This window comes from Microtus pennsylvanicus, chromosome 1, assembly GCF_037038515.1.
Source record: "Microtus pennsylvanicus isolate mMicPen1 chromosome 1, mMicPen1.hap1, whole genome shotgun sequence".
NCBI lineage: Eukaryota > Metazoa > Chordata > Mammalia > Rodentia > Cricetidae > Microtus > Microtus pennsylvanicus.
In genome coordinates, this window is record NC_134579.1 from 29,239,561 (window position 1) to 29,262,142 (window position 22,582).

Below are 22,582 nucleotides of genomic sequence, written 5' to 3' on the forward strand. Positions count from 1 at the left end.
CAGCAGGATACCACTCAAGTGTTCACAGCACACAGAAGTGTACTGTCTTCACTGTTGAGGGAGATCAACAGTACGGAGCTTGTTCCCAAGCCCTGCTACCTGGGGGCAATCCTCAGAACCCGAATACAGACAGGAGAACTGAAACTTGTTTCCAATTCTTTGTGGAAAGAATGTCATGTTTATAGTGATCCATTTCCAAAGAAGCAATGACATACAAGGACACACAGAAATAGCAAACCAATCAAATGCCAACATCTTCAGTCTGGATAATGGACCAATGCTGAGCATCATCACCCTTTCGAATGTTTCACACGTCAAGTTAGCTGTGCTGATGCACACTGCAACCCCAGCATTTAGGAAGTGGAGGCAGGAAGACCAAGAGTTCAATAACATTCTTGACTAGGTAACGAGCAGAAACTCAGCATGGGCACAAATGAGCTAAAGCTAGCCTGGGCTATGAGGCCCTGTTTCAAAAACCACAAGTCTGAGAAACTGAGCCTAGTTAACACTAGGAAGCCGAGGCAAAAGGATCACAAGTTCAAGACCAGTCAGGGTAACTTAGAAAGACTGTCTCCCAATATATTTTTAAAGGCTGAGACTACAGCTCAGTGACAGACTGCCTCGCAAGTGTGAGACTTTAAGTTCTACTTCAATTGGGGGGGGGGGGGTGTCACAGTTAATAAGGTTCTCTAATAGCACATAGTCACTATAATTACAAATGACTACAGCCAATGGTGGGAAAAGAGGATTTACTCAGGGAACACTCTAGGAATGCCTAGCATACAGCTGTACCAACTCCTACTCTTGGTTGAAATAACACATCACTCTCCAGCTTTAACTTTCAAAGCAGACAGCTTCACTAGCTGGACCACCGGCTCCAACACATGGTTTATATACAAATATTAATTAAATCTCCCAACTCTGTTAAATGGATGTAAAACAGCACCTCACTTATTATAAAAGACACAAAAACTTTGTTCATTTGATGATTAAAACCCACAAGGGCTATCACAATGGCTCAGGGGGCCACCAAGCATGGTGTCCTGAGTCCAGTCCCTGGAGACTCACACGGTGAAGGAGAGAACCAATTCTTTCAAGTTGCCCTGGCCTCCACAAGCTCATGGTGGAAAGCAGACATACACAAAACTAAGTGTGTGTGTGTTTTTTTTCTTAATTTCATAAAAAGAAAAAAATTTAAAGCACAACCAAGTAGAGAACAATTTGATGAGTCTCACCTTTCTCCAGGTTGAAATTAGTAATGTCTGTGGACGTCTCCTCATCATCGCTGGAAAGGCCTTCAAGGTGATCTGCCATCTTACCGCTTTGCTCTCTGGCTTGCCTACGGCGAGTCCTACATAACAAACATTGATTTCTGAATGAGATTAAAAACAACTCCAGCTTTCCTAACAACACACAGCAAGTACTTTCAAAATCACCTCCTGGCCTCCCGCTCTGCAATCCGACGTTTTGCATGTTCTTGATACAGTGCCCGATCACGTCCAAAGGAATCAAGATTTGGTGCCATCAAAGCTTTATCTGTAAAACAACAAATAGCTAAAATTAACAGTCTTCCTTCAACAATTATGAGGAAAGAATTTGCACAGATCAAGCCATTATGATAAGACTGCTTGCTAATCCCAACAGCAAGATTCTGCAACGACTAGATAGGTTTTAAATACAGAACTAGATAGGTTTTTAGTATAGAACAAATCTTGGAATTATTGAGTTCCCATGAGAAAAAGTAGAAGAATTAAAACGATGACTTCTAAGAGCACAATGATCGCTGGGCTAACTCGCTATTTCTGTCTAAATAACAGGACTACCTTATCCTATTGCAATGAACAAACAAAAAATCACATTCTCCATGCAAAGAAAAAATGATATTTTTAAGAAAGATGCTGAATGATGACAATGGCAGCAGAGAAACATGTAGAAAGACGTAAGAGTTTCGTAGTCAAGGGTTTAATAACCTATGCTGTCTTAGCCCATGGATGCTCACTAACACTGCTCTTAGACTGGCACTCGAGCGGGCACACGCTGCACTCAGCACTTTCACACCATGCTACCCTTGCCAATTTATGATTCCTCTTAGTAACAAGGCCAGCCCCCTGAGAACTCCATGGCAGAGTCCTACCTTTAGCTTCCAACCCTCTCCTGGGACATTTATGTCCCAGGTCCTCATCCCAGTTTCAAAACAATGGCAGTTGCTTCCTTCACAGCATCCACCCTTTGTTACCTAGGCCAAGGACACAGGTCCGCTGGTAGACAGCTTGCCTGCAGGTAGCAAGACCATTCAACCCCCAGCAACACATCTAAAAAGAGGGACGCCCTATAAATTATCTCCCAGAAGCTATACATTAGCTTTGAGGTTCCCTATTGAAACAGTACATCTGTTTCCTCAGTCTCTTTGATCCATTACTAATACTGGCCTTTCTGGCGGTAGTGCCTATTCACATAGAACACAAGATTGGAGAGGAAAAGATGGCTCAGCAAGTAAGAGTGCACATTGCTCTTGCAGAGGACCCAAGTTTGGGTTTCAGTACCCACATCGGGGAGCTTACAACAGCCTGCTAACTTTAGCTATAGGGTTCTGTTTCTGACCTCCAAGGGAACCAGCACTCAGTGCATGTGCACGCACGCACGCGCACACACGCGCGCGCACACACACACCCATGTAATTTAAAACACAGTAACAAATCTTTTACAAAAGAAAAGCAAAAGTGGAAGCCCTGTGCACTGTGTGAGAATTAAGAGGAGCGTCCACTAGATCACTCCTACAATGAGGTGTCAGTGGCTCGACAAACTTGATTAGAGTACGAGGTGAAAGGAAAATGTCTTCTGCAATTCCCTCACTTCTACTTAAATTCTGGAAAATACGAATAGTTATTGAAGAGCAAAACAAAACAAGGGGTTGGTGGGCAGACAGACACACACGCAATGAATGGCATCATCTAAAGCTCATGCAGATTGTCCACGGAGATTTTTGCTACTGAAATGAGCAACAGAAAAACAAGCCCTAAATTCTGCTCTGTATAAAGTCTCCAAACTATTCTAGAGCTCACTATTTATAACAGTTGATTTTTCCAAACTGAGTTTTTAATTCTTCCTTCAAAATAGCTGACATTAGGGTATACTCTCCAGAGCTTACAGGTTAGGTAGAAACCAAAGACTCAAGATTTGGCTTCCTTCATTTTTGTCAAAACTATATAAAGTAACTGCAGATAAGATTTTATAACCTAAAGAGATAAACCTGATATTGTTCTTTTTAAAAAAGGGCAATGAATTGATTCCTTACTATCTCATGTAATTTTCCTTAATTCTCGGTCAATTATATCCCTCAAAAATAGTGATTTTTTTTACTTTTCCACTGCCTTGTAATACTTTCTGTTTTTCAGTCTAATTAGCATGCATCATAGAACTCACTTCAAATTCCAGGTAACTATATAGCCTCATAGCATGAAGAATAGATTATAAATAGCAAGGATAGTATACATGATATATAGCTCACACTATAAAGTTAGAGGAAATTATTTCCTTTAGATGTACAATGGTTACCTGCAATCTGCCCCCGAAATCTGGCTCTCTGGATCAAAAGTAATCTGGGAGGGACGCATTAGTCATTTAGGTGCCCAATGTCAATGATGTAATATAAACTTTTACAGCAAAGCCAGGCCAAAGCCATTCAAATGGGTCGCAGCTGAATCTGCATGGGTCAGAGCTGAGAACCACTATAGCTTCTCTCTTTGCCTCTCCAACAGCCATCAGACACACAGGAGGATGCTCCTCATGGAGCCAGTGCCTGACTGGGAGGATGGGCTGTGTACTGTTCTATAAACAGCACTAGGCTCCTTTATAAATCATTCAGAGCAGCTGTTTAACATGCAGATTCCTGGACAGGAAGAACCTAGAAGAATCTCCAGGTACGGGACCAGAAGATCTGCATTTTAAATGAGCATGTCAAGTAACCGTCATACACAGTGACTGCTAGCACAGAGAAACCACGAGAAACCCACACTAGGAAGGTCCCAGCAGACCACCCAAGAATATGGAGGGCAATGAGGAAAACGGAACTAAAAGGTTTTCCAGGGCTTCTGGCTAAAAAAATCTCACCTACAGGAATTTTTAAAAGTTTTCAATTAATTGGGTTTTTTTCATATTTCATGTCATACATAATACAATTAAATTTCTACATTTTCCAAAAACTTCAAGAGTTGTAGACATTAGCTGACTAAAATAGGAAAATACGCAATACGTATATGCAGGAAACTAGAAACAAAGCACATTTAAAAAGAAATATAGAAGTATTTGCTCTACCCAGAGGGCCAGCACCAAACTCCTCCTCTACTCCTAAAGCTATCATGTGCCGCACAACACAGCCTCCTCATCCCTCCTCCCACAACTCCCAAGTCCCTAAATTCAGCATCTTACTGTGATCAAAACCAGCATTTGTATCAGTGTCAAGAGCAGAATGAAATTAGAGGTGGGGTGGGCTGTTCATTAGGGCAAAGAGACAGTGGTTTAAGATAAATACTGATCATGTATTTGCTATGCTCTACAGGTGACTGAAAAGAACACCCAGGAAAGAATAGACAGAGAGAATATTAGTACATTTTTCAGCTCCTTGCTTAGGTCATACGGATTCTTAAACATAATCCAAGTCCATGCGTTACAACTTTTGATCTACCTAACTGATGGACAAGGACGCTCTTTAAAAGAAAACGGTCTAATTTTCAATTAGGCTGCACTAAGTAAACAAGGTTGTTTAATGAAAAATAAAAACCTTCAAGATGGACTGACTTGAATGGCTTGAAAACTCCGAAGATTCATCTTTAATATCATCTTGTCGTCTTTGGACAAGGCGGGAAGCTCGCTGTTTGTACAGCTGATGTATTGCTGATTCAAGTTCATTAATCAGTGGCACCTGTAAAAATACAACACACTCCGTAACACCAAACTCCTCGGCTGTTACTCATCTGAGGGTTCCATGCTATTTCCGGTTTCTGAAAAAGTACTCTATGGACAAAACAATCGTGAGTCCCACCGCGACCAGCGCAGGGCAGCGCAGCTCTGAGTGAGGGAGCACCGCTGCTTACAACTACACGTCCAGTGCCTGGTCACCACAGCAAAGGGACTCAAGAAATGGACCGCTCTGTTAACAGAATAAGGAAAAGCTTTGGGCGCTTCATCTTCAGAGAAAATGTGTGTTTTAGGAGTCTTCTAAATTTACATTTTAGTTTTCCAGCAACATGAACTACATAGCTATAACTAACCAGTCTGAAATCAAACTCTGAAATGTCTCTCTTCCTAGTAAATGTTTAAGTTTTCTTTATTTTGTAATAAATCTTCACAAATTACCAGCTTTCAAAGTCAACAGAATTTTCTAGCCTAATACACTTAGCTAATTTACTTAATACAAAATGGATACAGAATTACAGAACATAGCATCTAAAATTTAAAAAACCAGAACATCTTTCTTTATTAATACTTTAAAAACAACCAAATGCTATGAAACTTTCACAAAACACTAAAGGCTACTGCACATACCAAACAAACCAGAAACTCTAGTTTCCTGGTGGTTGGTACAATTGAAAAACACTGTATTTAGAGTTTGGGAACACTGGCAACAAGCATCTTCCTGAACTGAACAGATTGTACATGGAAAATAAAAAAGGTGGGGTGGGATACAAAGATGTCTGTATACAGCAGTTTTATACTCTTGCACGACCCTGTTGTGAAAGTGGCAAATGTTCAGAGAGGTCAAACTGATAGAGGCACTTTATTCTCTAATCTGCCACACTAGAGGCAGCAATGGCCCCAAATCAGCAATGAGTGTTCTGTGGTTTAAAGTCACTATCTAACCTAAAACTTTATGTCCCAATCACTGCCGTACCAGTGTGACTTCTCATTTAAACTCACACAACCTCCTTTTCACAAGCATGCCAAACTAAAGAAATCCCCACTGGGAGAGCTCAAGCCTGTGCTGGCATCGTAAAGGGTTTATAATATCGACTGATCAAGAGTTTGCACAATTTCTTTATCCACTCCAAAATAAAAATTATCATTATTACTATATATAGGAGCAAATTTAAGAAGAAAAACACAACAAGATGACTGGAGGGGAAACTAAGGTATGGACGTTAGAATGATTTACAGCTAAGTTTAAAAATCACTCTGACTTTAATAAGAGAAACAAAAGAAATGCTTAACTTATTCTGAAAAAATATTTATACTACATAACTAAACACACATTCATATCTAGCCAATTATCCCTACTTTTAAATTTGAATTTTCAAATACTCTACAGATGACAACTGATGGCAGAATTCACTCAGAAGCACACACAGCTGGCCACATGCATATGAAGAAGTGAAAATGAAGGGAAGTAGGTGTCTCTGAAATACACTATGCAAGGCTTCAGATCTGGTACAAAAATATCAAAGTGAGTCTATGGCCACCTAGCACTACCTAAGTAAACTTCTCCAGGAACATGGCAACCATGGCAATCAAGGAGAGGAAACACACTAATAAATCAGCAACAGACACTATGTCCTACCATATTTTCTTAACCCAGGGATGACAATCTAACTTTACATGTTAGCATTATGCTTGCAATTGAGTGCCTAAGTCTGTAAGTTCTCTGAAGTAAAAGTCAAGACAGTTAAAGCAGCAGGTCCCAGACACACACACACACACACACACACACACACACACACACACACACACACACACACACACAGCACTGTTTCAGGCAATGGTCCTTATTCTAGCTGGTTCTGGCATGTAGGTCCCACTTCCAGTCTTGTCCCAATCCTTGCTCAGCAGACAGCTGAGTTCGTGCTTTCTGTCTGGCCCCAAACTGACCTGCCACAAGGAATATCACACTGCAGGTGCTTCTCCAAAACCGTAGCAAACCGTACTAAGTGCTACAGAAGGCACGATGAATGCTACCATCCCAGACCTGATCACACATAACTGAACCAGAAAAGATCCAGAGAGACAAGTCTAACTACTCTTTTGAAAGCCCTTGGTTTTATTGTGTAGTAGAGCAAACATTTTACAAAATCATATAACTATACTTTACACTTAGAGATCCGAGAGAAAATCTCATCAGCAATAAAGGAAAATGTGCCTTCCTATCTGAGATTCTGAAAAAGAATATTTAAGGATCATGAATTTAATATTTTTCAAAGATAAGGTAAAATGCATGAATGCTTATAAACCAATCCATCAAGCCAGACCCCTATTTTCTGCATTAATTTTATTATTGTGTATGCATGCATGACGTATGTGGATGCTTTGCTGGTGTGTGTGGAGGCAAGAGGACGACTCTAGGGAGTTGCTTCCCTCCTTCCAGTTCACAGGGCGCTTGAACAGGGAGACCTTCACCTGCTGAGCCGCCACTCCTCCTCCCACCTCTAAAACCTCTAAATTATCACTGCACACGCCTACACGACATGTGTAGAGTACACTTATCTCAAAAACAAACGAACAAACAAACAGGAACTTACTTGGGAAGTTAGCATATGCATTATTTAAGTGTAATCAAAAGATTGCATCAATTGTCATACTAAAGCAATGAATCCAGAAGAAATGAGCAATGTTCAATGAATAAAAACTTATGATAATGAATGGCTTCTGGAATGAATGAAGCATTGGTCTGGTTAGATGAAAATTACTAACAGAAACAGCACCAAAATATCTAGTTTAAAAAAGCAAAACAAATCTTGTCATGTAATGTACTACTAATAATTACAAAATGTTTACAATCACCAAAAAAATAAAAATAACTTAGGCCTGAACCAAAAACAAAAAACTGCTAGGTGAATTCCTTTTATTCTACCAATTCGTTGCAGGCCAGAAATATTGGTACAAGGCACTGTGTTGCCCTTAACCAATGGAGTAAAAATGAAACACTTCTAAGGCTGAGTGAGCACATTATTCTGAGAATTACAAGATGCTCTAAGAAAAGCTATCTAGGCCTCCCTATTTTTGCCTTATTCAAAGAGATTAGTAATTTTGCATTCTTACCTTTTCACTGAAACACTCAAGCAAGTCTTGGACATACCCTCGCATTTCTTGCAAAAATTTATACCGTTCACCAATACCCCCAGAAGACCCTTCTAATCTCTCAATAGCCCTGGTGGAGTCCACTCGGCTTTGCAGGTGTTTCTCATGCTGCTGTCGATTGGCTTTGTGTAATTCTTTCATGGAGTCCAACCTTAAGAACACAAAAGGATAAATATAACACATTTACATCTAGACCTCACTGTTTTCGGGGCTCTTGCAATAGTATAATGCATTTTAGTTCCACTAGTAGAACAAAAAAATATTTGGAATGGTTTCGTCTGTACTGCTTTTCTTATAAAAAAATTAATTAATAAAAAATAAATTTAAAAAGGCAGTTTACAGACTTCAAATAGTTCTTTGGAGGGCTACCCAAAGTATCCTGCTTTGTGTCTCCCCCCATCTCTTGACTACTCTTTCAGAGTCCAAGAGGTGCAATCAGCACTGTCTTCGACAAGCTCATGGAGTGGCATTTTAATAACTTTGAGGCTTCGGCAGGAGTAATCCAAGAAGGTAGCAGAGCAAAGCATGAAGTCATCTTCTTTTAGCTTTTGAAGGTGGGCCAGTGAGTCTTCTTTGCCGGCATTCTGCATCGCTACCCCAGACTACAAGTTGCCTGAAGGACCAGAAAGCAAGCGGACAGGTCTTTAAAAAGTTGATCTGCCCTACCTGTCTTTAAGCTGTTTCTTTACCAAATCAATAGTAACGGGAGCCATCTCATTACTGGGAGTTTTGAAAGGGACTGTGTTATCTGATTTTTGAGACTTGGCATCTGATGATCCATAGGCTGTGTAACTATAAGGTATGCCATAGGATGCACCGTAAGGCATTGTCTGGTAAGTGTTCTGGTAGTACATATTCACTTCAGTGGGCTGACTTGCTTGAACCTGAAAAGAAATGAGAAAACTCACAGCTAAACTTAAAATATAAAATGTCTTTAGTGTTATAATAAAACCAAAAAAAGCAAAAAGCAGAAGCTATACCCAGTTCCCAAATAGAAATTAAAATAAATGCAGAATTCTTCAAAATCAAATGAATATAGAGTTGTATAAATTCTTAGTTCTTAATAAAAATCACTGGTTTTATTTCTAATGATTTACAGAAATATAGATTCCCAGAATTTAAAGATGGAATGATCCAGGTAATATTTTATCAGGATAAGCGGCTTGTCTGTGCTCAGAAAATAAACAGGCAATCAGAATTTACAACTAAGCCTCTTGCAACTAGCCCAAGGCTTTCCCTATATTCTGCTCTCAACACTCCTCACACTACCAGTAAAAACACTCACATTATGCAACTCTTCCCATGCTGCTACAGAACACGTGATTGGAACTACTTTGGAAGATATGTTTGATCATCTCATTCGTTTGCATACCTGGAAAACTGTCTTTGGAATTAAAACAGCAGCAACAGCAACAGGATCAAGGCAGTATTCTCAAACTTTTGTCATAACTTACTAAGTGAGTGCCGGGCCCAACCCCCACCTTCCGACCCTGGACTGCCTTTGTAATGGGCTTCCAGATGCTGCTGCTGAGGACCAGTTGGAGAAACTGGACAGTTGTCCACCATTCTTAATACAAAGGGAGAATTTAAAGCAGTTTATTCTAAGGGCATTATGAATACATAAGGCACGCCAGTTCTGTGACCTCTGTGAAATGAGTGGCGAAGGCTCACTGACGTTTGCACTGTAACGACAGTAACAAAACCCTCCCATCTACTTCTCTTCTCATTTTTAAAAATCTAGGTTTTCTTACCTGAGGAATATTAATTCCTTTTCTAATCTGCTCCTGCTCCCACCGGCTGAGTTCTTCGTCTTGTTCTCCAGTTACTAAAGCATCATCGTCACTCCCCTCAATGCCTGCAATCAAAACAAGAGAGATCAACATCCAACAGCAAGAAGGGAAAGATCCTGTCCTGTTCACAAGTGCTGACACACCCTTTTCAGCTAGTTGACACTTGGTTCTTTGAAGGGAAAGCAGTATTTAATGTTATGCTTACAATCACTGGTTTCTTCATTTCTTTTAAGCTCAAAAGCAACTCTACAAAGGGAAGCACAAAGCCAACAGCTTAAGAATACTTATATAAATGTAATTTATAAATTATATAAATTTATGCACAAGCACTTAAGACAATACTGGTTACCCAAGAAATGCTGAAAAATTATCAGCTATGGAAGATATTTGTACTTGAGCAAGAACAATCCTCTAAGGCAAGGCAGTAAAACGCAACTGAGACAGTCTCAGGCCAACGTGCTTGCTATCAATTTCCTCACGTTACCTATTTCTTCGGCGATCTTCTGTCTCTGTGACTTTTCTTTCACAGAGAAAACTATCCGGCGTTTCTCATCATCATCTTCATCATCGCTGGCATCATTCTCATCCTCTCTGACAAGGCGGCCTTTACCAGGCTCATTATCATGAGGGGTGAAATCCCCCAGTTCCCGGGCCATCTGGCGCTTTTTCCTTGCAGCATGGATGAAAGCTGCATCTGGGATTTCTCCTGGAAACAAAGGTCAAGAAACATAAAACACAGCAGTACCTGGGTAGGAAGAGTAAACCCAACAGTCTTGTCAGCATTAGCGCCAAGGCTAACACTGCTCCTGGTGTCTCTTCCTAAAGCCTACATGCAGTCCGACTGGTGAGCTGGTGAACGGGCTCAGTCAGTTTCCCCAGGCCAGCAGAGGATCTTAGTTTAGTATTTCTTCACAATTTACATTTGGCTACTTAAAGCACTAATTTTAATTTTAAAACTGATTAGCTAGTGTACAAATTTGCAACTTATTTCCCCATTTTTTTAAACTTGGATTTTTTTTTATTTAGATAAAGGGAAATCATACTTCTTTGAGGGAAAAAGACTTCTTTCCAAAAATTTATTGTAATAAAAGAATCTTTTGTACCTTCTCTTGGCCTTTTAAGTTTTTTTTTTTATTGATTTTTACTGAGCTCTACATTTTTCTCCGCTCCCCTGCCTCCTTTAATCCTCCCCCAAGGTCTCCATGCTCCCAATTTACTCAGGAGATCTTGTCTTTTTCTATATTTCCAAATTTTTTGCAACTTATTAAAGTAATAGCAATTAGTTGTGGTTTTTGTAGAAGTTATAAAAAAAAGAGTCTTTATCTAATGGAGGGATGGAAAAGAAACCAACTGAGATAAAGAAAAGTTTTAGGACCATATGGCATTTATTAAGTTCACTTGTTTCCCTTGAGGAGGGGCTGGAGAGATGGCTGCTCTCCAGAAGCCCCGTTTGGTTCCTGTCCCCCATATCAGGTGGCTAACAACCACTCTCCAGCCTCCTTAGGCACTTCCTCAGGTACCTGTCCGTACTCAGCATGAACAGACCCATACACAGATACACACATATACACACAATTTTTAAAGTGTGTTTTAAGTAATAATAAACTTGGGAAAACTCCAGTTTCCTTTAGTTTCTACATTTACAAAAAAAGAGCCTGCCTTTAAAAAGTTTTCTAATTAGAAACACATTTCCTTAACTCTCTTCCTATCATAGTTATCCTGAGGCTGGGCTAAGATATACTAAACACACACCTGGACGAAGAACATTCAAAGACGATAAAGCATTTGAGAAGGTGCCACCAGCCTTGGGCTTCTCCTCCTCCTTCTCACTCTCCATGTCCATCTCATCGTCACCATGCTCACCGATGACAACTCCATCTTCTTGACTTGTGTCCTTAGCATGGCATGCTTTGTCTAGAGGCTGGTCATCTGAATTTTTAAAAACAGCAATTGAATTTTATTGGAAACAAAAGCTGATAAACTATCAATGCACTTTTTATTAAATCATGAGCTCAAATCCACTAAAACTTTCATTATTTCTAGTACTTAAAAACTTCAGGCATGAATATAAAATAGCTCAGTAGGTGTGTGGGTAGGGGTAATACAATACAGAGAAAACAGGGATAGGAATACAATACATTATAGTTAATTCTTTGAGAAACTTATCAAAATTTGTAGTATCTTTCTCTAAAACTCACTGGTAATGGTTTTAGAATTTAACTTTATTATTCTTATGTGCAGCTGTGTGTGTGTGGATGTACACACGAGTGCAGGTGCCCTCAGAGGCCAGGGCACTGAATCCCCTGGAGATGAAGTTATAAGCCGTTTTAAGGCACCCCATGTAGGTGCTAGAAACTGAACCCAGGGCCTCTGCAAGAGCAGTCAGAGCTCTTAGCTGCTGAGCCTTCCCTCTAGTGCCTGCTCACACTTCATTCCATTTTCCACTGAACACGACACCCATTCAAGACAATTTTCTGTTGAGAACAAAGTTTTTGATGGTTAAGAGTGACTGTATAAATATGACTTTTCATCTAGAAGGGACTCCGACAATTATACTTACACTGTACAAACCTGACCCAACTCTCAGAACTCAATGTTAAAGACTATGCCACGAAGTACAGAAAACCTGATAGTTCTGAACACCCAGAACTGAGACAGAAACAGGTAGAAACTACACGACACTAAGAACAATGACATGGAAGAAAGCAGGGAGGAAGCAGTGGAGTACAGAGCGAGCCTAAGCTGAAGGCTGATTTTAAGACTACATTCCCACAAGGGCATCACCTTTGTGATAAACTGTCCTGGTTTCTAACAATTAGAACTAACATAATCTCTACCACTTGTTCCAGGCAAAAATCAAGAAAATCCCAGTGTTTTTACCTTGAACCACTGACCTTGATAATGCTCACTCTAGGAACAATGAGTACTGATTAAAGAGCAGTGCAATACTTTACTCTAAAAAGATGCTCTCCACAAGCTTGCTCTTCTGGACTTGGAAGGGCCCTTTACAGCATGCTGCCTGACCCTGTTAGCCACTTTGCCCAAGTGCAGCCTGAGGCCCAAGACTTCAATCACATGGTTAGATGAAGTACCATTTTCTTTTTATTAAAAATTTATTTTGATATTCATTTCTTATGTGTGTGGGCAAATGTTTCCACCGTGTATATATAGAGGTCAAAGGACAACCAGCAGGAGTCAATTTTCTCCTACTGTGGGTTTCTAGGGACTGCACTAATGCTGGCCACGCTTGGCAACAAGCCCCTTTATCCACCGAGCCATCTTCAACTCTTGATTTGTCTATTCCCTTCTCCTCCAAGTCCAACGGCTTCTCTGACTAAAATCAGATCTGACGCACTCACATCACGTAAGATTCTATAGATTGTAAGTGTTTGTGTGTCACCTTGGCGATTTATTGCTGTGGTAAATAACACCTAACTTGAAAATAAATGAAGATGGCTCAGCAGATCCAGGTGTCCTCCCTACCCATATGGAAGGAGAGAACCGACTTCCTGAAAGTTATCCTCTGACTTCCACATGCACCTTGTAGCATGCATTGCACATACATTCCAAATAAATTTAATTTAAAAGATTTTCAAAGTGTATAGTTCAGTACTAAGCACACTCACGGCACTGTGTAACCATCACTAATAATTTTATTCCCATTACCCCTCACACACTGTTAAACTGAAAACACACACCTATGAGTCAACACCAGTTTACGTACATAGTCTAGTCCCTGGAAGCCTTCCTTCTAACAGTGGTCTTTGACTTTTTTTTGGGAGGGGGGCGGCTCGAGAATGGGTTTCTCTGTGTAACAGCCCTGGTTGTCCAGGAATTAGCTAGCTCTTATAGACTACGCCGGCCTCAAACTCACAGAGATCCGCTTGTTTCTGCCTCCCCAGTGCTGGGATTAAAGGAGTGTGCCACCACTGGCAGGCTTGATCTTTGACTGTTTTATCGTCTGTAACTGAAATCACACTGTCCCAGATTTATTCAATGATAGTCTGTGTCAGACTCTGCCTCCCAAGCTTCAGCGTCCCACTGCCCGTCTACACACACTAAGTTGTCGTCTGCGGACGGACTGCTGTTCCATGTGCTGCTGCTGTGAATACCATGAATACGGGCAATCCCATCCCACTTAGGAACTTGGTTTTGCTTCTTTTCAGCGTGGGTTACACATGGCACTCCTGAATCTTCTACTTTATTATTCCTCTGTCTAGCTCTTGGCAGCAACTATCCCAGCTATTAATTCTGACCAAGTACTTTCAAATCAAATCAACTATATTTGTTGTTTACCTTCCTCACCAACAGTGCATAAATATTCCAATTTCTTTGTATTATCAACATTTGCTATTTCCTGAGGGGTTTTCCCTTTTCTTTTTTTAAAAACAGGCATCTAATGGGTACAACAACCCCCAGTTGGTTCTCAGCTAAAAGTTACTAATTTATAGTATATATACAAGCTTTTGTGTATGCATATATATGGGGGGGGAACTAGTTTAGTAAATACACCTATGTATTTTTTTTCTTCCAGTACTACACTTCAAGCTTATGTGTATACATTGAGTTCTATGAAGGACAAATTCAGGTAAGGAGAGCAGAAAAATAAATAGCAAATAAAGTTTAACAAATAAAATTTGTTAAAGTAGATACCATCTCCAAACAACAGTTAAAATTTGTCTGTACATTTCAAGAACCCACGAAGCTCGTATGCTCTAGATTGTGACTGAAAACATCACACGGGCAAAGCACAGAGACAGCACTTCTGTTAGAGGCTATGTTTTCCTTTTAGCAATCCTCTCTCTTCAGCAATGCTAAATTAACACTGTTTAGGCCTCCACTTATGAAGCTGAGGGTAGGGCTCAGTTATTATTTGTGTGCAGGAAGCCCTAGGTTTGATACCTAGGACTGTGGCCCACATTTGAAAGGGGAAGCAGAGGAACAAAGCTCCAGGTTACCCTCAAACTCCAGGTTTGAGGCCAGCTGGGGCAGGGGATGCTGCTTTTGCCTGAAGTTAATTTAATTCATCTTTATCTAACTAAGTACTTAGAGGAACAAGCAGTTCTAGATGATGAGTGAACAAAAGCTTCCAGGACTGTCATCTCAGGAACAGCAAGGACACATACCAACACAGACTCTACCTCCAAAGAGAACACGAAATTCCCCAATGAGTAAGTAGCAGAACTAGGAGAGGGTAGAAGACCGAAGATCACAAAAGATGGCATTAAAAACTTCCTATTTGCTTCAATTCAGAGCCCAACAGTACGTGGTACACACACCACCAGGCCTTCCTTATTTTCTACTTTGTGATCTTCTAAGCACTACTCCACCACACAAGATGGCTCTCAACAACTACGGGGGAACATGCAGCAGTTTCCAAGTGCGAGAATAGTAGTTCTCCTAAAAATACTCTCCCCCAACCCACCTTCCCTGTACCAGAACATAATCTACAACAGTTCTCACTTTCTCTGGCACAAAGCTTTAATTTGGGTGCTTCTTCTAGAAGCAAAAGCATACAGAAAGTATACCTATTTTCCCTAGGAATAGTTCTCAAATAAGCCAGTTTCCACATCTCCCACACCCACAACAACAACTACTTTTTTGCTTGTTTTTTGGTTTTGGTTTTCCAAGACAAGGTTTCTCTGTGTAGTGATGTAGGTGGGTCATCTGTCAATGTGTTGCTTTCATTGGTTAATTAATAAAGAAACTGCCTGGCCTGATAGGTCAGAACATAGGTGGGTAGAGTAGAGAGAACAGAATGCTGGGAAGAAGGGAAGTGAGGCAGACGCCATAGTTCTCCTTTCCGAGATGGATGCAGGTTAAGATCCTTCCCGGCAAGCCACCACCTCGTGGTGCTACACAGATTACTAGCCAATAAGAGGCTAAAACTAATGGGCCAAGCAATGTTTAAAAGAATACAGTTTCCATGTAATTATTTTGGGTAAAGCTAGCCGATGGCCGGGAGCTGGGAGGCAGGAAGAGGCCCACAGCACCTTCTACAGTATAGTCCTGGCTATCTTGGAACTCATTCTATAGACCAGGCTGGCCTCAAACTCAGATCTACCTGCCTCTGCCTCCTAAGTGCTGGGATTAAAGATGTGAGCCACCACCGCCACCCAGCAACAGCAACCACTTTGAACCCACTGACAATTGCCCAGAGCCAGATATCACTCTTACTCAGCTTACTAGCGGCACTATGAATACGTCAGAGCTGGCCACTGAGTTCCAACTGTTTCAGGCCTCAGTCTCTCCTCGTGCGAAGCCTGCTGAGCTTCCCCAGGCTACCAGAGTTGTATCATGGCTACCAACTTCTGGAGCTTCACACCCTTTGCCATCCGCCAATAACGCGGCCTTCACACGCAGACCCCAAACTACTCACTTCCCAAATGGCTCGTCAAATGGACTTGCTCTTCATCCTTGCTGGTACTCGGATCCTGTCTTCTAGCTGGGGAATCCTAGTCACCAACTACCCAGATCCCTGTCCTCCTTCCCGAAACACAGTCTGAGGTCATTCTTTAGCCTACTCACTTTGCTAACACTTCTGCTGGATAATGTTACATACATGCTACATAATATCATCTCCACAACTCCACTGTGCATTTGACATACAACAGCACTCTTATTCATGGCATACCTGTAGCTGAGAACCTAAGAAACACTTCCTTTAATTCTACAGAATAAAGATTTCTCTGAAACATCTGCACAAGAGTAACTTAGATTATAATGACTACACACAATCATACAAAAGAACTGCTTGAAGCATTTTAAGCTTTGGACCAGGCTTATTGGTAGAATGTCTGCCTCCAGCGAGAGAGAATGGGAGGTAAGGAAAAGCAGATTCAAACAAACTGGGGTGTCGAGATGAAGATGTACCTGGTCTTGTGTCAGACACGGCTACTGAGAGCTGGTATTAAGTTACCCTATGGGAAGTCCTCTAAGAGTTACATCTACAATGGAAATGCTACCAAAGGAATCCAAAGACTGTCCCTGTAAAATAGTAGTACAGAACTTTTAATAGCGCTAAGGCTGTCTCTAGGGCTGAAACGAGCAATCTTTCTCCCTTCTCCATACAGCAGCCTCTACACTAGCAAGGATACAGGAGCCAACAGCCTAGTTAACAAAGGGTGCGAAAGCAAAGACGGAACAGCACTGCAACTTCATGGAGACACTGGGCAGCAGAACACACTCACCATACAGACCGTAAAGCTCTGTGGGAAAGAGACAATTATTCAGTACTTACTGTCAACTGCTGTGCTGAGTTCTGTCTTGATCTTTGATTTTTCAAGGTCTTCTTTATACTCTTTCTTAAGCAATTTAACTATCTTTTTGCTGTAACTTGATTTCTTTACTTTAAAAACTTCTTCGTTTTCTTAAAAAAGAAATGAAATGAAGTCTGAAGCAAACAAACTCAGAAAATGTTTTCCTTTCCCCATGTTTTCACAGGCTTGAGTTCTCCCAAATACATTTTCACATGCAAAAATCACTAAGGCATTTAAAATTTATTTCAATCTATCATAGCCTCAAAAACTGATATTGCCAATCTTGGTGGTGCATGCCTTTAATCCCAGAGCTAGGGAGGCAGAAGCAGAGGGATCTCTAAGTTATAGGCCAGCCCGGTCTACAATGTGAGTTCCAGGGCAGCCAGAACTATAGAGACCCCATCTCAAAAAAAAAAAAAAAAAGAAAGAAAAAGAAAAAAAAATCAAAAACATCAGTCCCAGAAACTAAATGAAAATTTGAAAATTTTAATGGGTAGCCCGAGGAACTTCACAACTATCTGTTAATTTTTGGCTTATTTCATCTATCCCAGTCAGAAAAAAATTCAGAATGTTTCCTTAAAATATTAAATCAAAGAAGCTGAAATAATATACTCCAAATTACAAGGTTCTCCCGACTCTGAGTAGCTCTTATCACAATGAGTTACTTCAAGAATATGCCTAAGTACATCATTTCGCAAAACTGAGTTTGAGTCATTATTCCTCATTTTTTATTTGAAAATCCAAGTCGAGAACAAAAACTTCACCAAACCGCCGATTTACCACCAAAGTCGGCCTGCACCTCCGGTTCAAACAGAACAGCCTGGGAGGCCAAAGACAAGGCACGCATCTTTCTAAAAACACGGAAGCATTTCAGAGTCACGACTCAAGACTCGAAACTCATCTCATTTTTCATAATTTTTATACTGAGATGCAGGGAAAATTAACAATCAGAAATGTAAGCCCCCTGCGGCCTGATCTCTCTTCTTGCTCCAAGAGCCAGGAGCTAGCGCGGCCATCTGCTCCGCCCATTTACTTCAACCGAGAGACCAAGACAAACGACAGGGGACTGATTGGCTCAAGGTCACTCGGAACCAGGGCTGGAGCTCCACCACCTCTGTCTCCTGCCCTAGCTAGGTACACGTTTGCATCAACCCGACCTTCTTGGTCAAGGATGCCGAAACCGAGGGGCCACCCAACCGCAGGTCCAGAGGCCTGCAGAGCACTAGGGGCAGGAGTCCGGCGAGGGGCTCGTGGAGTCTGAAACTCGCGAGGCACAGAGGAAGCGGGCCGGGGAGCCCCGGGCCTTCTCCACCTGCACTCACGGTGGCGGAGCGGATCTGACAGCCTGGAGGAGGGCACGCGCTGGCCGGAGTCGCCTCGGCTGGCGGCAGCGCGGGAACGCGCCCCCAGGCCGAGCAGAAGGCCGGGGGCGGAGAAAGGGGCGCGGCGGCGGCGGGGCGAGCTCGGGCTCGGGGGCCCGCGTGGGCCGGGCGGGGGCTTACCTTCCTCCTCGTCCTGGAAGCTCAGCAGGCTGGCCCTGGGCACCTCTTTGTTCTCACGAGGCCTCTTGCGCTGCTTCAGCCCGTTGCCGGGTTCCGCGCCGCCGGGGATGCCGCCCCCGGTCTCAGGGCCGAGGCCCGGGGCGTGAGCGGAGGGCGGCGGAGGCGGGCCCGGGCCGAGCAGCGACTCCCCCGCGGGGGCCCGATCGCCACCGCCGGGGCCCGGCTCTTCGCCCGAGGCCGGTGGCGGCAGCAACGGCGGCGGCTCCTGCTCCTCATCGCGCTCCCGCTCCTCCTCCTCCGAGTCGTTCCGCTTGCGCACGTTCACCCGCCGGGCCTTTCGGAACATCCCAGCCGCCCGGCACCGCGCCTCCGCACCCGCTCGCAGACCGGGAGGACGAGAGAGCGCTGAGACCGCGACGGCGCACGCGCACTCGCAGCAACTCCGGCCGGGTCGGCGCGGCGCTCGTCTGCGACCACGCACCGCCGAGTGCGCACGCGCCCTCCTCGCGCCCCCGCCCACCCGGGCGGGGTTTCTCCGCACTGCCCTCTGGCGGCCCGGAGGACTGTGGGCGCGGAACCCGCCCGTTCCCGGGTTGTTCCACAGGTCACAAAGAGGATCATCGAGATGAGAGGAGAGAGTATAGTCTGTCGCCTCCCGGGATATTGCTGCAATGCGTCTTCCGCGCTTACGCGAAGCCTGCGCGTGTGGAAACCTCCCTCGCGGCACGAGCAGGGTAAACAGAGGCCCGAGGCCCGGGCGGGGCGAAGAGAGGGGAGGAGCTAGCTAACTTGGGTTTGGGGAGGGAAAGTGCATTCCCATGGTTACTATTCCTCCTAATAACGAGAGGTGATGCTACTATATCATCAGTAAATCTATTCATACTTCCCGTTTCTGCAGATTATGCCAACGTAACACTTCCAAAGACATAGTATAAAATCCCCCTGGGGCGAGCCCCACAGATAAAAAAAAAAAAAAGGTGCCCAAGTGTCTCTGGGGTGGCTCATCCCAGGGGTTAAAGTGGTCGAGAGACCCTATCTCGAAGAAAAAAAGAAAGGGGAGGGGGACCGAAGAAAAAGAAATAAGAAAGAGAGAGAGAGAGAGAGAGAGAGAGAGAGAGAGAGGCTGGCAGTGGTGGCACATGCCTTTAATCTTGGCACTCGGGATGCAGAGGCAAGTAGATGTCCGAATTCAAGGCCAGCCTGTCTACACAGCGTGGTCCAGGACAGCCAGGGCTACACAGAGGAAACCTGTCTTGAAAACCAACCAACCAACCAACAACCCCCTCCCCCAAAAGCCCCAGAGATGATACCCCTTCCTGCTTTCCTGTTACCACAGCCATTCCCAAGCGAGCAACGTTGATTCAAAAAAAAAAAAAAGTTAACTATTAATAGTACAACTGGTTTTTTTCCTCCAAAGCATAGTGAATTTTGGAAACAAATGTGTGGTAGTTTGAATGTAATTGACCCCCATAATCTCATAGGGAGTGGCAGTATTAGGTAGAGCTTTTTGAATGGGTATGGCCTTGGAGGAAGTCTGTCCTCTAGCTTATGGTAGGCTTTAAGATTCCCTATGCTCAACATGCCACCAGGGTCTCAGTTGACTTCCCGTTGCCTGTAAGACATAGGATCCCCAGCTTCCTCTCCAGCACCATGACTGTCTGTATGACACCGTGATAATAATGGGCTGAACCTCTGAAATTGTAAGCGAGCCACCCCAATTAAATGTTTTCCTTTATAAGAGTTGCCATGGTCATGGTGTCCACAGCAAAAACACCCTAAGACAAAATGGAAGGAAAATTTGTCTTTTTTTTTTCCTGTCACAAAGAAAAAATACAAACCTTGGAAGCCTCGAGGCCTGAAGTTGAGCTAACACACCTTTCTTTTCTGTCACCAAGCTTGAGTCTTATCTTACCTCAATCACAGACATCCTGGTGAGAGTGTCAGTGACTCATTACAGGTTTCAGAACCCACAAAACAGGGCAAGAACACCCCCCACCCCTGTCTTCGCTCTAAGCGCTAAAACCCAGTTCTTGAGCTTCCGGCAAGGGGCTGGAGGTTGAGAATACACACGCAGAGACAGACCGACACACAGACCTTCCGACGCTGGTACCAAAAGCCCATCTTTAATAGCACCATGTAGGCTTAAATACACTGCAGTCAATGGCCAACAGGTGAAAATCCCATCCTCTGATCCTCTAGGCTAGGCACAGCTTCTAGTAACTTCAATTAGAAGGCTCTAGACAGGGAAGAGCAGCTGAAGGCCAGGGCTCAATTGGTCCCAACAGAGCCTGAGAACCCGCTGGAGTTCTCACCTGTTGGAGTCCTAGCTAGCTAGACCCGCGGGAGCGTGCACAACCCTTTAAGTCCAGACTCTGATGCCTTCTTCTGGTCTCTGCATGCATGTGGTGCCCAGCAGTGTATGTCATCCTACATGTAGGCTAAAAGCACTTCGGTTACACACCATCTGTGTTAAAGGGGAGACTGATTTAAAACATGCACACTAGGAGCCAAAGAAATAACTCATCAGTTGAGAGCTCTTTGCTGATTTTGTGGAAGACCTGGGTTTGGTTAACATGGCACCTTACAGCTGTGAATAACTCCAGTTCTGGTGATCCTAAACCCTTCCTGGTCTCCTGGAGTGCCAGGCACACACATAGTTCACATACAAGCATGAAGGCAAACATACATACATAATAAAACAAAATCATTAAAATATGTATACTTATTTGGAAGTAATCCCAAGTACTGGGAAGTGGAGGAAGGGAAATCAAAAGTTCATGGTCATCTATCCTCCAGTTGAAGGCCAACCTGAGATACATGAAAACCTGTATTTTGTTTGTTTGTTTTTAAGAGTATTGTGTTTGTGTGTCGCCCTGTCTGTCCTGGAACTTGCTCTGTAGACCAGGTTGGCCTCCAACTCACAGAGATCTGCGTGTCTCTGCCTCCCAAGTTCTGGGGTTAAAGGCGTGTGTCACCACTTCTGGGCTGAAAACATGTCTTAAAAAAAGAAAAATGAAGCAAGAAAAGAAAAGAAAAAAATCTCAAACCTCAAACTGTGGGGCTTGGGTTGTGGGGTATTTTAAAAGAGAACCAGGTATCTCTGAAAAACATCACCTCACTGTCCCCGTTAAAAGAAATGCAAAGAGAGGCTTTCTCTGAAGTTCCCCTTTCAGCCTGAAGATAGAGTTCCCCTAAGTTCCCACAATTGTATGAGTCCCCTCCCTGGGAGTCTTATCAACTGGGGAATGCTGACAGCAGTGGAAAGGCTGAGGGGTGCCATGGCAGATGGGTCCCTGTCACCTGTCCTTCAGATGGCTGCTCCGACATGACTTACCTGTGTGGCAAGGTGCCTATTCTTCACCATACTGTTGCCTCCTCCCCCCAGAAATTTTATCACACCTATCTCCCCCCAAACCTTCATTCCTATTCCTCTCTGTAGTCAACTGTGTTCTAAAACCTCGTCTCCTTGTCTGAGTCTCACGTGTTATGGGACACGTGTGTCTGTGCATGCTAGCATCCTCCCCATCGTTCTGTGGCTCTATTTAGTTCACACGGTTACTGAAATTTCTGAGAGTAGAAATCTCCCCCCTCGTCCTGTAATACGCAGCACTACCCTGGAGAGCTTTGACAAGTTGTTACACTAAAGGTTATCCCAGATTAGAACTGCTACGGCTCCTGGCAGCACTTTTTATTTTTGCTAATTCTAGCTTTCTTGCCCTGTGTAGAACTTGTGTGGTTTGTACTTGTACCAGCAAACATGGCTGTATCTTTTGGCCTATACCCCGCCCTCCAATTTTCAATGAGTTTTAAGTTCCACAATGAGGTAGAAGGTCCTGCATCTACCAGGAATTTCTGTTTCCTATAGTTTGGTTCTCTTCTCCTGTTCTCTGGTTAGACTTGAGGTCTGCCCTCTTAGGACCCAGATGTACAGTTACAAGCATCCTTCCCAACCCTTTTTCTCAGT

General features: G+C 43.2%; 1 protein-coding gene across 1 annotated transcript in view; it reads right to left on the bottom strand.

The window, feature by feature from the left end:
- Positions 1 to 19,067, bottom strand: part of Paxbp1 (PAX3 and PAX7 binding protein 1) — a 30,165-nt gene extending 11,098 nt beyond the window's left edge. Inside the window, exons 1-10 of the mRNA XM_075959892.1 lie at positions 18,619 to 19,067; positions 17,098 to 17,226; positions 11,610 to 11,786; positions 10,342 to 10,563; positions 9,819 to 9,922; positions 8,734 to 8,951; positions 8,029 to 8,218; positions 4,798 to 4,921; positions 1,437 to 1,536; positions 1,236 to 1,351 (exon numbers count right to left, since the gene is read on the bottom strand). Of these exons, the coding sequence (XP_075816007.1) occupies positions 1,236 to 1,351; positions 1,437 to 1,536; positions 4,798 to 4,921; positions 8,029 to 8,218; positions 8,734 to 8,951; positions 9,819 to 9,922; positions 10,342 to 10,563; positions 11,610 to 11,786; positions 17,098 to 17,226; positions 18,619 to 18,964 (1,726 nt within the window). The 5' untranslated portion in view covers positions 18,965 to 19,067. The remainder of the gene's footprint in view (positions 1 to 1,235; positions 1,352 to 1,436; positions 1,537 to 4,797; positions 4,922 to 8,028; positions 8,219 to 8,733; positions 8,952 to 9,818; positions 9,923 to 10,341; positions 10,564 to 11,609; positions 11,787 to 17,097; positions 17,227 to 18,618) is intronic.
- Between the last annotated feature and the right edge of the window lie 3,515 nt (positions 19,068 to 22,582).